This window comes from Ammospiza caudacuta, chromosome 24 (assembly GCF_027887145.1).
Source record: "Ammospiza caudacuta isolate bAmmCau1 chromosome 24, bAmmCau1.pri, whole genome shotgun sequence".
NCBI lineage: Eukaryota > Metazoa > Chordata > Aves > Passeriformes > Passerellidae > Ammospiza > Ammospiza caudacuta.
This window is the reverse complement of record NC_080616.1, coordinates 1,829,906-1,842,840: the sequence shown is the minus strand read 5'-3', so window position 1 is coordinate 1,842,840 and position 12,935 is coordinate 1,829,906. Positions and strand designations below refer to the sequence as shown.

The 12,935-nt window shown below is 43.4% G+C and overlaps 1 protein-coding gene across 2 annotated transcripts; it reads right to left on the bottom strand.

Annotated features, from left to right (window-relative positions):
- Positions 1-261: 261 nt before the first annotated feature.
- LRIF1 (ligand dependent nuclear receptor interacting factor 1) lies at positions 262-12,280 on the bottom strand. 2 transcript variants are annotated; one of them, XM_058819359.1, is made up of 5 exons: positions 12,158-12,280; positions 8,392-8,462; positions 4,772-6,296; positions 3,158-3,433; positions 262-1,886 (listed from the first exon to the last, which is right to left on the bottom strand). In XM_058819359.1, exons 3-5 carry the CDS (start codon positions 6,281-6,283, stop codon positions 1,419-1,421), a joined length of 2,256 nt encoding a protein of 751 aa, XP_058675342.1. In that variant the 5' UTR covers positions 6,284-6,296; positions 8,392-8,462; positions 12,158-12,280; the 3' UTR covers positions 262-1,418. The 2 variants fall into 2 exon arrangements, with proteins under 2 accessions (XP_058675342.1, XP_058675343.1); XM_058819360.1 differs by lacking the exon at positions 8,392-8,462 and having other exon boundaries at positions 12,158-12,230.
- Between the last annotated feature and the right edge of the window lie 655 nt (positions 12,281-12,935).

Sequence of the window (12,935 nt, the reverse complement as noted above, 5' to 3'; positions counted from 1 at the left end):
TTCCTGCCCATGGCAGGGGGGAGACTGAGATGAGCTTTAAGAACCCGTACACACCAAACCTTTCTCTGATTCTGTGATTCTTCAGAGCAGGAACTTCATTTTTCTTCCCTTCTAAAAACCTCTCCTGCCTCTCCAATCCATTGGAATTTTTCCCACTGTGAAAACTTATATAAATAAGGAATACAGGACTAAGCTCTTCAAGAAACATCCATCCTCCACCAAAACCCTATAGATAAACTGGGCATCCATGGGATAATAATTGAAAACTCTGCAGATGAGAATTTGATAAAAATTAAACAAAATAAGAATAAAAACAAAAGTAAAGACGGCAAAAAAAAAAGCCTTCCATGAACACAAATCTGCAGCAGAGCTTTGTGAGGATTGGTGATGTTTAACATAAATATAAATAGACAGGAACAAAGCAATAATACACTCTGTTAGCAAAAAAAGTTATTATTTGGTGAAAGGGAAACGGAAAAACTGCAGAAGGAACCTGCAATGAGCAGACATGGACAACAGAAGACAAGGAACGGTGTCCCTACACATACAACAGAGCATGGTGGGGAAATACACACAAAGTTCTCCAAAAATTAGGATGTAAAGACAGTCTGAGGGCACATCCCCTCCTACAAGGCAAACTAAGGTACCACAACTGAAGGTGGCAAGAGACATGTTCAAACAACAACAAATTAAAAGACACTCATTGAGGATTGTTAAAGATACCACCCAGGGATAAAGTCTTTTAGCTTCAAGAAATTATTATTAACAGAATTCTTCTTAAAAAAAAATACATCCCACTCTTCCAAAAAACCCCACAAACTAATTTCCACATTGCACAGCTGGCCATGGCCTTATAAAGGCTCACAATAATGACAGAGAAACCATGAATCCAAACAACTGTCACAGGGTTCCTCCTGCCTCTGTCTTCACATCTGCAAGAGGTTTGGTACAAATATCTGCACTGTTACTGTTTAAAGTCCAATAACCACTGACTGTTGACCTCTTCTGAAAGTTAACAGTTCTCAGGAGTTATGGAAGTTCTCATGCACATAAGAAAAACAAACAAAAAAGTATCTACAACGAGGGTTTGCAATTTTCATTTGGGTTCTAAAAGCCAGGCCATGGAATTCAAAAGGGGAAAGTTTATTTGCTAATACAGGACCCCCTCTATTCAAAATATGGGGAATATGCTGGTAAAAATGCCCTTTGTCTGTGCTCTTGGATCACATCCTAGAAGTAGAATGTGATGGTCAACTCTCTTATTTCTGGCATTTAACAAAAACCTACAGTTCTCTACACACATACTTAAAATTCATCTAGTTCTTCCATCTACCAGAAATACTCATTTAGGCAAGGGATTTCCTTTTGAAGTGACTGCAGAGGTGAAGCACGAGGCTGGGACCCCCAGGGCAGGGGGCTCAGCTCTGCTGCCTCTCCCGGCGCAGCTCCTCCAATGCCGCATTCTGCTGCCGCAGGGTCTGCTTCAGCCGCTTGATTCTCTCCTCCCGTATCGTCTCCTCCAGGTCTGGGGGAGCCATAGGGAAGGCATCATCTCGGAAAGAACCTTCCAGAATGGAAGTATCCTCTTCGGAAGTGACTAAAACTGAAATCCCTGGGTGGGTAGTGTCACCGTACCGGGGGAACGTGTCCTGCTCCACGTCCCTCTCCTGGGACACTCCGCTGAAGCCAGTGGGAACGCTTGGCTGTGCTGGGGCTGGTGCAGGTGAAACACTCCTGTTACCTGCACTGGAACCTGAGCTGATCAGTTCTAAACTGGGACTTGTGGCTGATTTGATTGAAGTTCTCCTCCTCTTGCCACTGTCTGACAAAGGTGAGGATTTTGTTTTCCTTTTCCTAATCAAATCTTCTTCCAGATCCACAATGATCTGCAGTTAGAAACAGACAAAATGCACTTCTGTTAAAGTTGGTATCAGTTACATTATAACACCAAGTTCTCTAAGCACAAATTATAAGTTATTTGCTGCAAGCTTTTTAAAATTACTGCCTGGAAGAAGTTTCTTTCAGCAAAGGAACAAACATATTTTTGTGTTTGATGTTTTTCTAGCAAAGATTCCCAGTTAACAATTCCAGACACTGAATTCCTTCTTTAGTCAATGCTGCATGTCTGCCTTTCCTGGCCTCATCCATCATCTCCTGTGGCTGTTTAAGTTAACGGTACTGCAAGACAAAAACTTTCTAATTTGATGGGAAAGTTTAGTGTAGAAAAATTCTTCATGTCTACATTTCCAAAACCTCAATCTGAGGAGTAATGTTCATTATCACACTAAATTCCTCATAGATGTTTCATTATTTGAATCGTGGAATCACATCCTGGTTTGAGTGGGAAGAGATCTTAAATCCTTCCTGAGTGGGAAGAGATCTTAAATCCTTCCTGAGTGGGAAGAGATCTTAAATCCCATTCCATTCCACCCCTGGCCATGGGCAAGGACACCGTCCACGAGACCAGGCCCTCCAAGCTCCATCCAACCTGGTCTTGCACAGTTCTAAGGGATGGGTTAATGATAATGTTAAGAGCAGCCATGGATCTGCTCAATTATTAGCACAAAATTAGTAAACCTGAGAAAGTCTTTGAGTTGAGTACAATCATACAGAAGAAAATGTAGCTGAACAGAAATACTTAGATGGATAAAATCCTTTCCATGCATTAACATGGAAGTTCTTCCATCCAGAAGTACCCAAACAAGGACGAAGTTTGTAATAACATTTGTAATTCTTAAGATTGGACAGATCCACAATTTCTTTTAATTTCAAGTAAACCCATTCCTCTGACCGTACCCACTGCACTGCTAGACAAACATAACCATCTGTAGAGGCTTAAATATAAATCAGGATCCCAAGGTCAGGTCCCTATTCCAACAAGGACCATTACTATAGTAGTAGAGACAGTCTTCTCAAAAGCATTTGTTGCTCAAGTTTCCTCCAGCAGAACCCAAAATTGAGAATAAAAATTCCTAGAGGGTGCTTGAGTCATACAGAAATCTCAAACAAGTTCTAGGAACAATTCTCATAAAGATCCCAACAACTCCTGACTCTCCTGGTGATTCCAGAGGTGGGAGGCTCCAAACACCCCCATCTCTGCACTGACTAAACATACACTGTTTTCTGAGTGTGTTTAGCACTGAAAAATCTCAGGTACCTTTTCTTTAACACATTCCTGACGATGACTCATTACTTCCACATCCAATGAGGATGAACTGCAAGACTCATTCTTCCTTTCCAAGCTGTCACTGGAACAAACCCCTTCTTCTGGATTCTCACAGAAGGCCCTTGATGGTACTCTCCTAAGATAAACTCTCTCCTCCTTAAAGAGACCGAACTTTTTCCTTAATTCCAAATATTGTCTCCAGTGTGAGCGGTCTTGGTGATTGATTGGAATAACCTTTCCCGGTGAATCCATCTTTACACATTGCATCTGAAATACAGAAATGGTGAGAGAGCCATCAATCACTCTCTCACTATATATATCTATAAATAGATAACATAAATTAATATACAAAAAGTAAGTACTAGAAAGACAGGTGAACATTTATTTTTTCTGTCATTCTCCAAGAGCTAAATTTAACACAGGTAACATTTGACGCAGATAAACTGATTTTGATAAATTATATGCAAATTATTATAGGTCTAACACTCATTATTTAACACCTTAAGTTATGGAACATCCCAAAAATGTCCAGGCCAACCAAAACCCACAGAAATAAAAGAAGCAACAAAAGAATCACTTGTTCTACCCTTTCAAAGTACCAAAGAAAGAGGAGGGAAGAGCAAGTAGTGTCTACTCTGCAATACAGAGCTTTGCAAATTTAGGGACAAGAACACCAAATTTGCTGAGCTACTTCTCACCAAGGTTAAAGCAAATGCTGAGACTCAGCATCACACAGCACTGAAGAAAATAAATGGTATTTCAACCATTTTTCAGTTGACACACAATAAAAAAACTAGGTATTACAGTCTGTTGCAACAATTAAATGTCTACAATTTGCAAAAATACATTCAGCTGACATTTCTGTTCTTCCTGGACAACATAAACAAATTTTGGATTTTTTTTTCTTTCAAGACAAATTCATTCTGGCCTCTGGAGCTACTAAAAACATGATCCCCAATCCTGTGTGGGGAGTTTGAGGAATCGAGGCTTACAATTTTTAACATATTTTCAACATTATGACCTTAAAAGAATATGTCAATTCAGCCATTAAGGATCTGAAGAATTCCTTCTGCCTGGCATGGACCCAGGAGCGAAGGAGGTGGACCCTCCCCAGCAGGGCAGGGGAGGAAGGAAACACAGCTCCTGCCCATGGCTGTCAGAGCCTGGAGCTGGCAGTGCCACACCAGAGCTGTCCCTGGAGGACAAACTCTGCTCTTCCAACTTATTTTCCTCTTGTGAAGACACAAACTTGTCCTTCTCTACCCTACATCACCCCTACAGCCCTAAGGTTGTGCTGTAAGCATGTGGCATCAACACGTAAGAGCTCAAACCATGAACGGCCTCCCTGGAGTCCAGTTATTGCTGACCATTTATCTTGGGAGGAAATCAAAAGCCATCTTTCCTCTGCCCCTTTCTTTTCTATGCATTTCTCACTCGCACAATACAAAATTATTGGGGAAAAGGCCATTTATTGACTAGAACCAATCCTTGAGCAGCATTTCCAGGATACCTAGTTACAAAAATGTGTGAACTCATCAAGAGTCATTTTATCCACCTAAAACCAGGACTACAGAACCACTCAGCAGCATGTTTATGATTTATTACCTTTGGCCAGTCTTCACTGACAGCACATTCCTGCTTAGCCTGAGGTAACACAGCCCCTGCTGCTCTTGGGGAATGACTCATGTCTTTGCCATTTTGCCTCACACTCTCCTGCATCCCTACTGCTGGAACTGGGATCACTTCACTGCAAGAAACGCTCTTGGTGGAGGGCAAAATCTGTCTCTGGATTACAGTGGGATCCTGCTGATTAGCACTTGGTGTCAGCAGAGCTGCAGATGTGGATTTTAAGACATTTCTTAAGCTAATTGGTGATGAATTTTTGGAAACTGTACATGGTTTTGGGTCTTTCTGAGACAGCACCACTCCTTTGCTTTTTGTCAATATCAGATTCACCACTTTACTGGTTATTTTATTGACTTCAGTAGAATCAATTTGCTCGGGTGTCTCCTTTTTAAGTAAAGCATCAGAAGAAGGAGATGCTTGTTTGTCAGCCTGGGCTGACAGAACATCAGAGCCTCTTTTGGTCAATAAATAGACTTTCCCATTGTACATGACCAGAGCATTATCTTTTAAACATGTGATTTTACTTTGGCTTCCACCAGGACCATTAGAACAGAGTGGCAAAATATTTGCAGGGTTGACTTCTATATTCTTCGTGTCTGACAAAGTTTTCAGGATCTTGGAAGCCACATTACTTGAAGACTTTACAGGGATACGACAAGCTGCTGAGAGCGAGGCAGTTTCTTGCACAATCCATTTCATGGGAGTTTGCTGGCACTGCTGCCCCTTGGATGTGACTGGCTCAGGAGAAGAACCAGATCCCTTCTGGGAAGCTGTCACTATCAGTGTCTTTGAAACTTCCGTGGCAGGTTGAGGGCAAAAGCTCTGCAAGTGCTTGGGCAGGACTTGGGAGGTTTTCACTGTGTTTACGGGTGACACGTAAATCACTGTTGGTGCTTTTGTACTGTCAGCCCCTCCAGACACATTGGTGGCTGCAGCTGCCAGGATTTTTTGCTGTATTGCAGGTGGCAAAAGAGATGCTGGGACAGATTTCACTTCTGCATCAGCTGGAATCTGGAGGTGGTGTCCGGAGGGCAGCATTGGAGACTTAACAGTCACTGGGAGGGGTTTGGTGTTCACCACTGTGCAGGTTGGGCTGCTCTGGTGAGAGGAGCTCGTGATGGCCACATTCTGCAAGGACACTCCATCCATGGGCACACAGCTGCTCTGGGCATTGGCAGCTGCGTTTGGAACCAAGCTTTCCTTTTCAGAACCTGCCCTAGCACTTTCCTGCTTGTCTAATGTCCTCGTAATAATAATCTTTCCAGGATTAGGAGACTGAAAAATTGGTATCTTAACAGATGAAGGTGCAGCAGTATTGCCAATCTGTGTCGTAATAGTAAGATGGACTGGGCTAGAAACATTTGTGTTAGAATTATTTGGCATGGCTGGAGACTGAACTATTGGCACAAAGCTTCCAGAAGTTTTAGAAATGGGAAGCAATTTCAGAAGGTTTTTTCCATCAGGTCCCGTTGTCTGAATGACTCGGTACATACAGCCTGCAATGCTTAACAAAGAAAAGGGAAAAGAGAGAAAAATGAAAGGCAGTGTAAGTGAATAAGCATAGGTACTATAATTCATGAGCATCAGTGAACTCTACACCCAGGGCTGAAGCATATTAACTCCTGGAAAATGACTGAGCTAATCTTCAGGAGCTTCCTACTGACCTACCCGGGTTTTCATTTGAGACCACCTCAGACGGTCTGAAAATAGTGTCCAACTTCAACACCCCAGAGTAACAAGAAATGGCATCTTTTTCAGATTAAAAATAATTTAAAAGACCCCAGGAAACACCTCACATTACCTCTGCTTCCCCTCACGGGGCCTTTCATTTTGAAAATGAAACCACTACCTCCCGATTTCCCAGAGAAGACATATTCTTCCCTTTCCCACTTCCCTGTTACTACTTATATCCTTCCTGAGTGCTATGAACTATGAATTTCAGGAACACTTCAGGAAAATACAGGCAGAGTAGTTGCAAGGCAAGATGGAAGCAGAAATTACTTCAGACACAACAAAGAAATTTGGAAGCAGGATGTGTTTATCTTGTGGAACAGGTGGCTCCTGTCCCTCCATCGCACCTGCCTGGCCATTCTTGAGGCAGATACAGACCACAGAGGCGGTTTGTCCTCAAAGAGATGGAAAACCCTCAAATACTACTGGGTTATAAACATTTCTGAGAACAGAAGTCTAAATCTGGGAAGGAAAAGGCTCCAAATCCAAGGAAGAACACATGGAAACACTGGGGACATCTCAAAGAGAAAATAAAGATTCCTTGCAAGTGAAGGTAAGAACTCACCAAGAGACCAACAGATCTTGTCAAAACACAAGTTAGTTGTGCCAGTTCCAAATGCCAAGATTTTCTGAGTCCATAGCAAGACAAAGAACCTTTTCTGCTCCAGTGGAGCTTGCCCAAAGCAAGCTCTTCTGCAAAGAGCTCCTGGACTCCAAGCAGAACAATCTACTGCCCAAAGCACTGCAGAGATGTGTGGGTAAACAGAGCTGCCCTCACTGGAATGAAGAGACCAAATCACTGGAAGTTGTTTCCTGACAGCAGATCCAGAGTGATTAACAGGCAGAGCTGCCAACTCCACCTGGAGTCACCAAGAGCACCAGCTCCATCCCATCAACCTCCTACATCAGTAAATGCCTTGGGAACACAAACATGGGAATGTTCCCAGACCCATCCCAATGACATCAGTGCTGTGTTCTGCTTTCTGTCAGGCAGTTTTGAAACCAGCATTTTTCTGTCTTTTTGGGCTTCTGACTCAGCTTGGAGCGGTGTCTGGGAGAGCTCAGTCCTGCCTCCCACCACTATGCCTGCTCAGAAGTCAACCAACCTTTGCCTTTTTGCCTTTTCTCATCAAGAGAGAAGTCACAGGAATGCTCTTCACTCCCAAAGCTGGGCAGTTGCTGCTGTGGGTCCCATTCCCCTGGGGACTGACACAAACACCCCACTACTGACTGCCCAACACACAAAGGCATCAGGGGCACAGAGCTTTCCTTGCTGTGACCTTGGAATTAACTCCCATACCTAGTATTTTGGTACAATGCCTCATTTCTGGTCACAATGTGTGAAAACTGAGATTTTTACATAAGGTAACAGTGCAGTGGGCAGGAAATTCTGCCATACTTTTGTTTTTAAGGTACTGAAAATTAAAATATGGGCAATATATCACACAGTTCCTAATGGAAGCTGTCATTGAAGGGCTCAGGAGCAAAATGGCATTGGATGTTTGGAATCAGAAATCAGAGTTGAGATGGACTAGCACTGACAGGCAACAATCTGACAGAAAACAGTTGCACTTAAATGAAGAGGAAGTAGAAATATTTGTGTGTTTGAACACAATTAAAGCAGAGAAAAAATACTTTTGAAGAACTTTAAACCTTCTAGCACTACTGACAATGCAAATGAGGAACAGCAGCAGCTTCTGCACAACACTTTGTCTGTTCTGTGCTTTGAATTTCTCAACACTTCTTCCATAACCTCATGATCTACAACCTCAACTGTGCTTCTACATATAAGAAGTAAAGGCAAATTCAGGATTTTTTCAGCAAATCACACAAACGTAGAAGTGCTGAACAGAGAAACAGGCACTTACCTGTGCCCTCAACTAACTAGGGCTGCAAACTGGCACCAAGAAGAAACCTCCAAAGAGGCTTGTTCCTCCACCTGTCAAAGCAAGGGGACATTTCTAACTTTTGGGCAAGAGGAGGGGGAACAGATCAGAGGGAGAGGAAGCAATAAAAACAGGAAGAGATGAGCGGATGATATACTTGCATCAATATGTTCCTCTGCCAGTTTGCAGTGCTCACCTCATTCCACCTGGAATCACCACTCACCTCCAGCTAAAAGGACTTAAAAATTGGTTTTGACTTGCTACAAACAGGAACCTTAAAAGTAGGCTGGGGGAAAAAGCATCAGTAAAAAAATCTCATTTGTCTGAATTTCAGATCATTCTACTTTTAATGGTTACAGAACGCAACTGTAGCTTTTTATCTCCATGAAGAAGAGCAAGATGCCCCAAAATCATAATTGTCTGGGCAATAGCATTCTTTAACTTGAAACAAATATCAGGTATTTTCATGTTTGGAGAATGACAAAAAGCTCAAGGATAGGCAGGAGAGAATGAAAAGTCCAACAAGATAACGAGAAGTGGAATTCACACATATTTACTCCAACAACAGAGGAAAGAATCACGGCAAATCTTTTTAGCTCTCTTAAGTTGAAAAGGCTTCATTGCAATAATTTCACATCATAAAGCTTTTCCCAGGTGAAACGAAAAAACAACCACAAGGAAGTTTCATGTTACCAGAATAAAATAAAGCACTGTCGCACTGTCTCCACACATTTATGAGTGATGAAGAGTTACAAATTGTTTTGCTTCAGTCTTCAAGGTTACTGCTTCCTTGAATTAATGAATCTTTAAAAATGTCTTAAGCAGAATGAAAGAAACTCCCTCAGTATTCCCTTTTTAGGGTGTCAGATTAATTTGGTTAAAGAACAGGTTAATTTCTTTTCCTAACCAAAAAGAGAAAAAAAAAAAAAAGAAAAAAAAGGAAATCTGTATCATGACAGGTTGTCCAAGGGGACTTCTCCCATAGTTATTGAAGTAGAGTTTTCTTTCTCCTCTTCATCCTCCTTCACTTCCAACCCTGTAAAAATAAACCTCCTCAAGTCTCATACACAAACACTCAGAAATAACTGTGTTGTTATGAATGCCTTTAGAAAGGCCTAAGGCAGATCCATAAACAAACCTTGAGAGAAATAAGCTCATGGAAGACCCCAAAAATGGTGGAGGACTGGAAGAAATCTTATTTAACATCACCAAAGAAATTATCAAATTCAATAAAAATAATAGAATAAAATTCTGTGACATTCACAGAGGGATGTGTCAACCAGATTATTTTTTTTGATCCAAAAAGGAGATTTCTTTTAGTGAACAGTCTGTGTGTGGCAACACTGACACCTTCCTATGGATGTGGCATTAAGGCAGGAAAGCCAAGAGAACAGAAAGAAACTGGGATATTTATTTCTTATTTCAAAACAGAAAAATTTAAAAAATAATCTACATTTCCTTCAGTTCACCAGAATTCCTGTTTTCTTGACCAGACACACCAGTTTTACTGTCCAAACTTCTCTTTCTGTTCATTACTCTCAGTAAGCAGCGCAAAACACAAAATACTGAGTATTCAAACATTCACCTTCTGGCCTTTATGCTTCCCTTAACAAAAACACCCATGGAATATTTTCAAGAAATAGGAGTATTCATTTCTGCCAAATTCATTCACCAAATCCAGTGCAAACACCAGCACATGATTCCCACAGAAATCCTGACAGAGCCACTGAAAAATGCATCAGCAGAGACCAAGAGACTGGCTCAATTTTCCTGCAAAGTCCTCAGAAGGAACAATGAGCTACCTTCCCATCTGCCTTCACTCCCAACTGCTCCTTTAGGCACAATTTTCATCTACAAATGTGAATAAATAACCGGGGACTATGGGCCACTCCAGAGAACCAAGAGAATTTATTTTAATGGGTTCAGTTGGATCCAGGAAGTAGCAAAGTAAGTATTTATTGTCAATTTGAAATGTGCACCCAGGGACAAAATAAAATTAATTGACTGTAGTTGATACACATTTATTTTATACAGTTACATTCATTCCATGGATTGTTTTAAAACTGTAATAAAATAATAATAGTAATGATAATAATAAATACATAGTAACATATAATCTAGATAATATACAATAACCATCATTATTATCATCATCTAAAGGAAATCAAGAAATTGATGTTGAATTTGGAGGAATCCTGACCAGAATTTCAGTTCAAGCTATCTCATGATCTGAGTTTTTATCCTAAACCAGAAGCTTTCCATAATGGCAGAGAAAACACTTTCTGTTTGACAGTAATTGTTTCTGGGAACTCTTTTCATCCACTGTGTAATATTCCCTGGAGTAGAGACAATCGTGGATGTGCAAACTGCCAGGAAACAGCCCCTGAGCTCTGCTACCAACCACAGCTCTCCTGATCCACGACCGAATCCTCCTCCGCCACAAAAGCACGGGCAGAATCTGGGACCACCACAAACACCCAACGTGGATGCCACAGCAGCCCCGGGATTCAGAAACCACCCAGAGCTCATCCCAAAACACACAGAGCACCCTGAGAACCCTGAGAGACCAGGGAAGGCAGCAGAGCCCCAGCAGGAACGGAGGCACAGAGAGCCGGGCAGCCCGAGGCTCCCTGGACACAGCTGCAGCCAGGACAGCCCAGCCCGGCCCGGCCCGGCCCAGCACGGCCACCTCTCGTGGTGTGATCTAATGAGGGATCAGGGAAACCGACACACAGAGCCCAGGTGAGAGAACAGGGCTGGGAAGGGGCTGGAGCCCCAGGAGCAGCTGAGGGAGCTGGGAGGGGGCTCAGCCTGGAGAGAAGGAGGCTCAGGGGCACCTTGCGGCTCTGCACAGCTCCTGACAGGAGGGGACATCCGGGTGATGTTGGGCTGTGCTCCAGGGAACAGGGACAGGAGGAGAGGGAACAGCCTCAGGCTGTGCCAGGGGAAGCTCAGGGTGGATATCGGAGAAAATTTCTTCAAGGAAAGGGTGGCCAAGCATCATAAAAGGCTTCTCAAGGTACAGGTGGAGTCACCATCCGTGGAAATGTTTAAAAAGATGAGTGGATGAGGTGCTTGGGGACATGGGTTTGCGGTGAATGCGGCAGCGCTGGGGGAATGGCTGCACTCATTGATCTTTAAGAGCTTTTCCAACGGAAATAATTCTGTGACTGTGAAAGGTTCAATTCCTCTCCCATCCCCACTGCCCCTCTCCCGCTACCTCCAGCACATCCCGCCCTCACCGCGATGTGGCAGCAGCGACAACAAACACCGAGAGCCGCCGACAGCAAAACACAACCAACACTCAACACAACCAAAACTCAACCAAAATACATCCAAAACACAAACAAAACTCAACGACAATACATTCAAAATACAACCAAAACTCAACACAACCAAAACTCAACCAAAATACATGCAAAACGCAACCAAAACACATCCAAAACGCAAGTGGCGTCAAGCCGGAGACGACACCGCACGCGTTAGGAGCTGGAACTGCCCCCGGCCGCTCCGCTCCGCCTGGAACGGGAACGGGAAAAGGAAAGGAGAACGGAAGAGGGAAAAGGACAAAAAAAGGAGGGGATGGACCAGGATAAGAAAGAGACGGGAAAAGAAGGATAATAAAGGAATGGAGGGGAAAGGAATGAACAGGACGTGCTCCCCGCCGCCTCCCGCCAGTCCCGCCGGGGCCGCCGCCCTCCCGTCTCCGCCCACGGGTCGCGGCGGGCGGGGAGCGGCGGGACCGTACCTGGCGGGGCGTCCCTGCGAGGCGGAGGCCCGGGCCCGCCCGTACTCACAACTGCGGCCGCCGCCCCGGGCTCCGCGACATGGCGGGGCGGCCCCGCCGCGGCTCCGCATGCGCGTCACTTCCGCCCGCCCCGCCCCTGCCGCCGCCGCTTCCGGGACGCCGCTTCCGGGAAGTGGCGCCGCCCGGCGGCCGCGAGCGGCAGCGCGGGGGTGGTGCTTCCGGCGCGGGCGGAAACGGGCGGGGCGGGGCCGGCTCGGGGGGCGGAGCCACAGGCTGGCCACGGGGCGGCGCCACTGAGCGCGGGCGGGCGGGCGGCCACAGGGCAATTTGCATATGCAAATATTGCTATAATGTATGCAACAGCCGGTGTCTGTCAGACACAGTGGGCAGAATACATGCACACGTGAGAAGTATTGCGTGCTGCCAGTGAGCTCTATATGTAATATATGTTATGTCATATATAACATGAATAATAGCTCATCTAATATTATCATGATATAATTGTATAATTATAATAAATCGTGGTAAAATAATAAATTTAAATTAAAGTCATGAATAACGACATTTATAATCAAATAGAATGAAAATTTATCATTATTCTCTTACATTTTATATAATCTGTACGGTAGATTACTGAAAGTAAATATATTATTATATTAAATATATTACATCATATCATATTATATGATATTGTATGACATTTATTATATTACATTACTTTATATTACATTACATTATATTCTATTTTATGACATATTATATCATATCATATTATATC

What these genes read in the sequence shown, in the direction of transcription:
- LRIF1 (XM_058819359.1), bottom strand. Translation starts at nt 6,283, where the DNA reads ATGTACCGAGTCATTCAGACAACGGGACCTGATGGAAAAAACCTTCTG. An exon ending in TCAGTGAAGACTGGCCAAAG is followed by an intron (nt 3,434 to 4,771) that starts GTAATAAATCAT and finishes TCTGTATTTCAG; the next exon opens with ATGCAATGTGTAAAGATGGA. An exon ending in AGGAATGTGTTAAAGAAAAG is followed by an intron (nt 1,887 to 3,157) that starts GTACCTGAGATT and finishes TTCTAACTGCAG; the next exon opens with ATCATTGTGGATCTGGAAGA.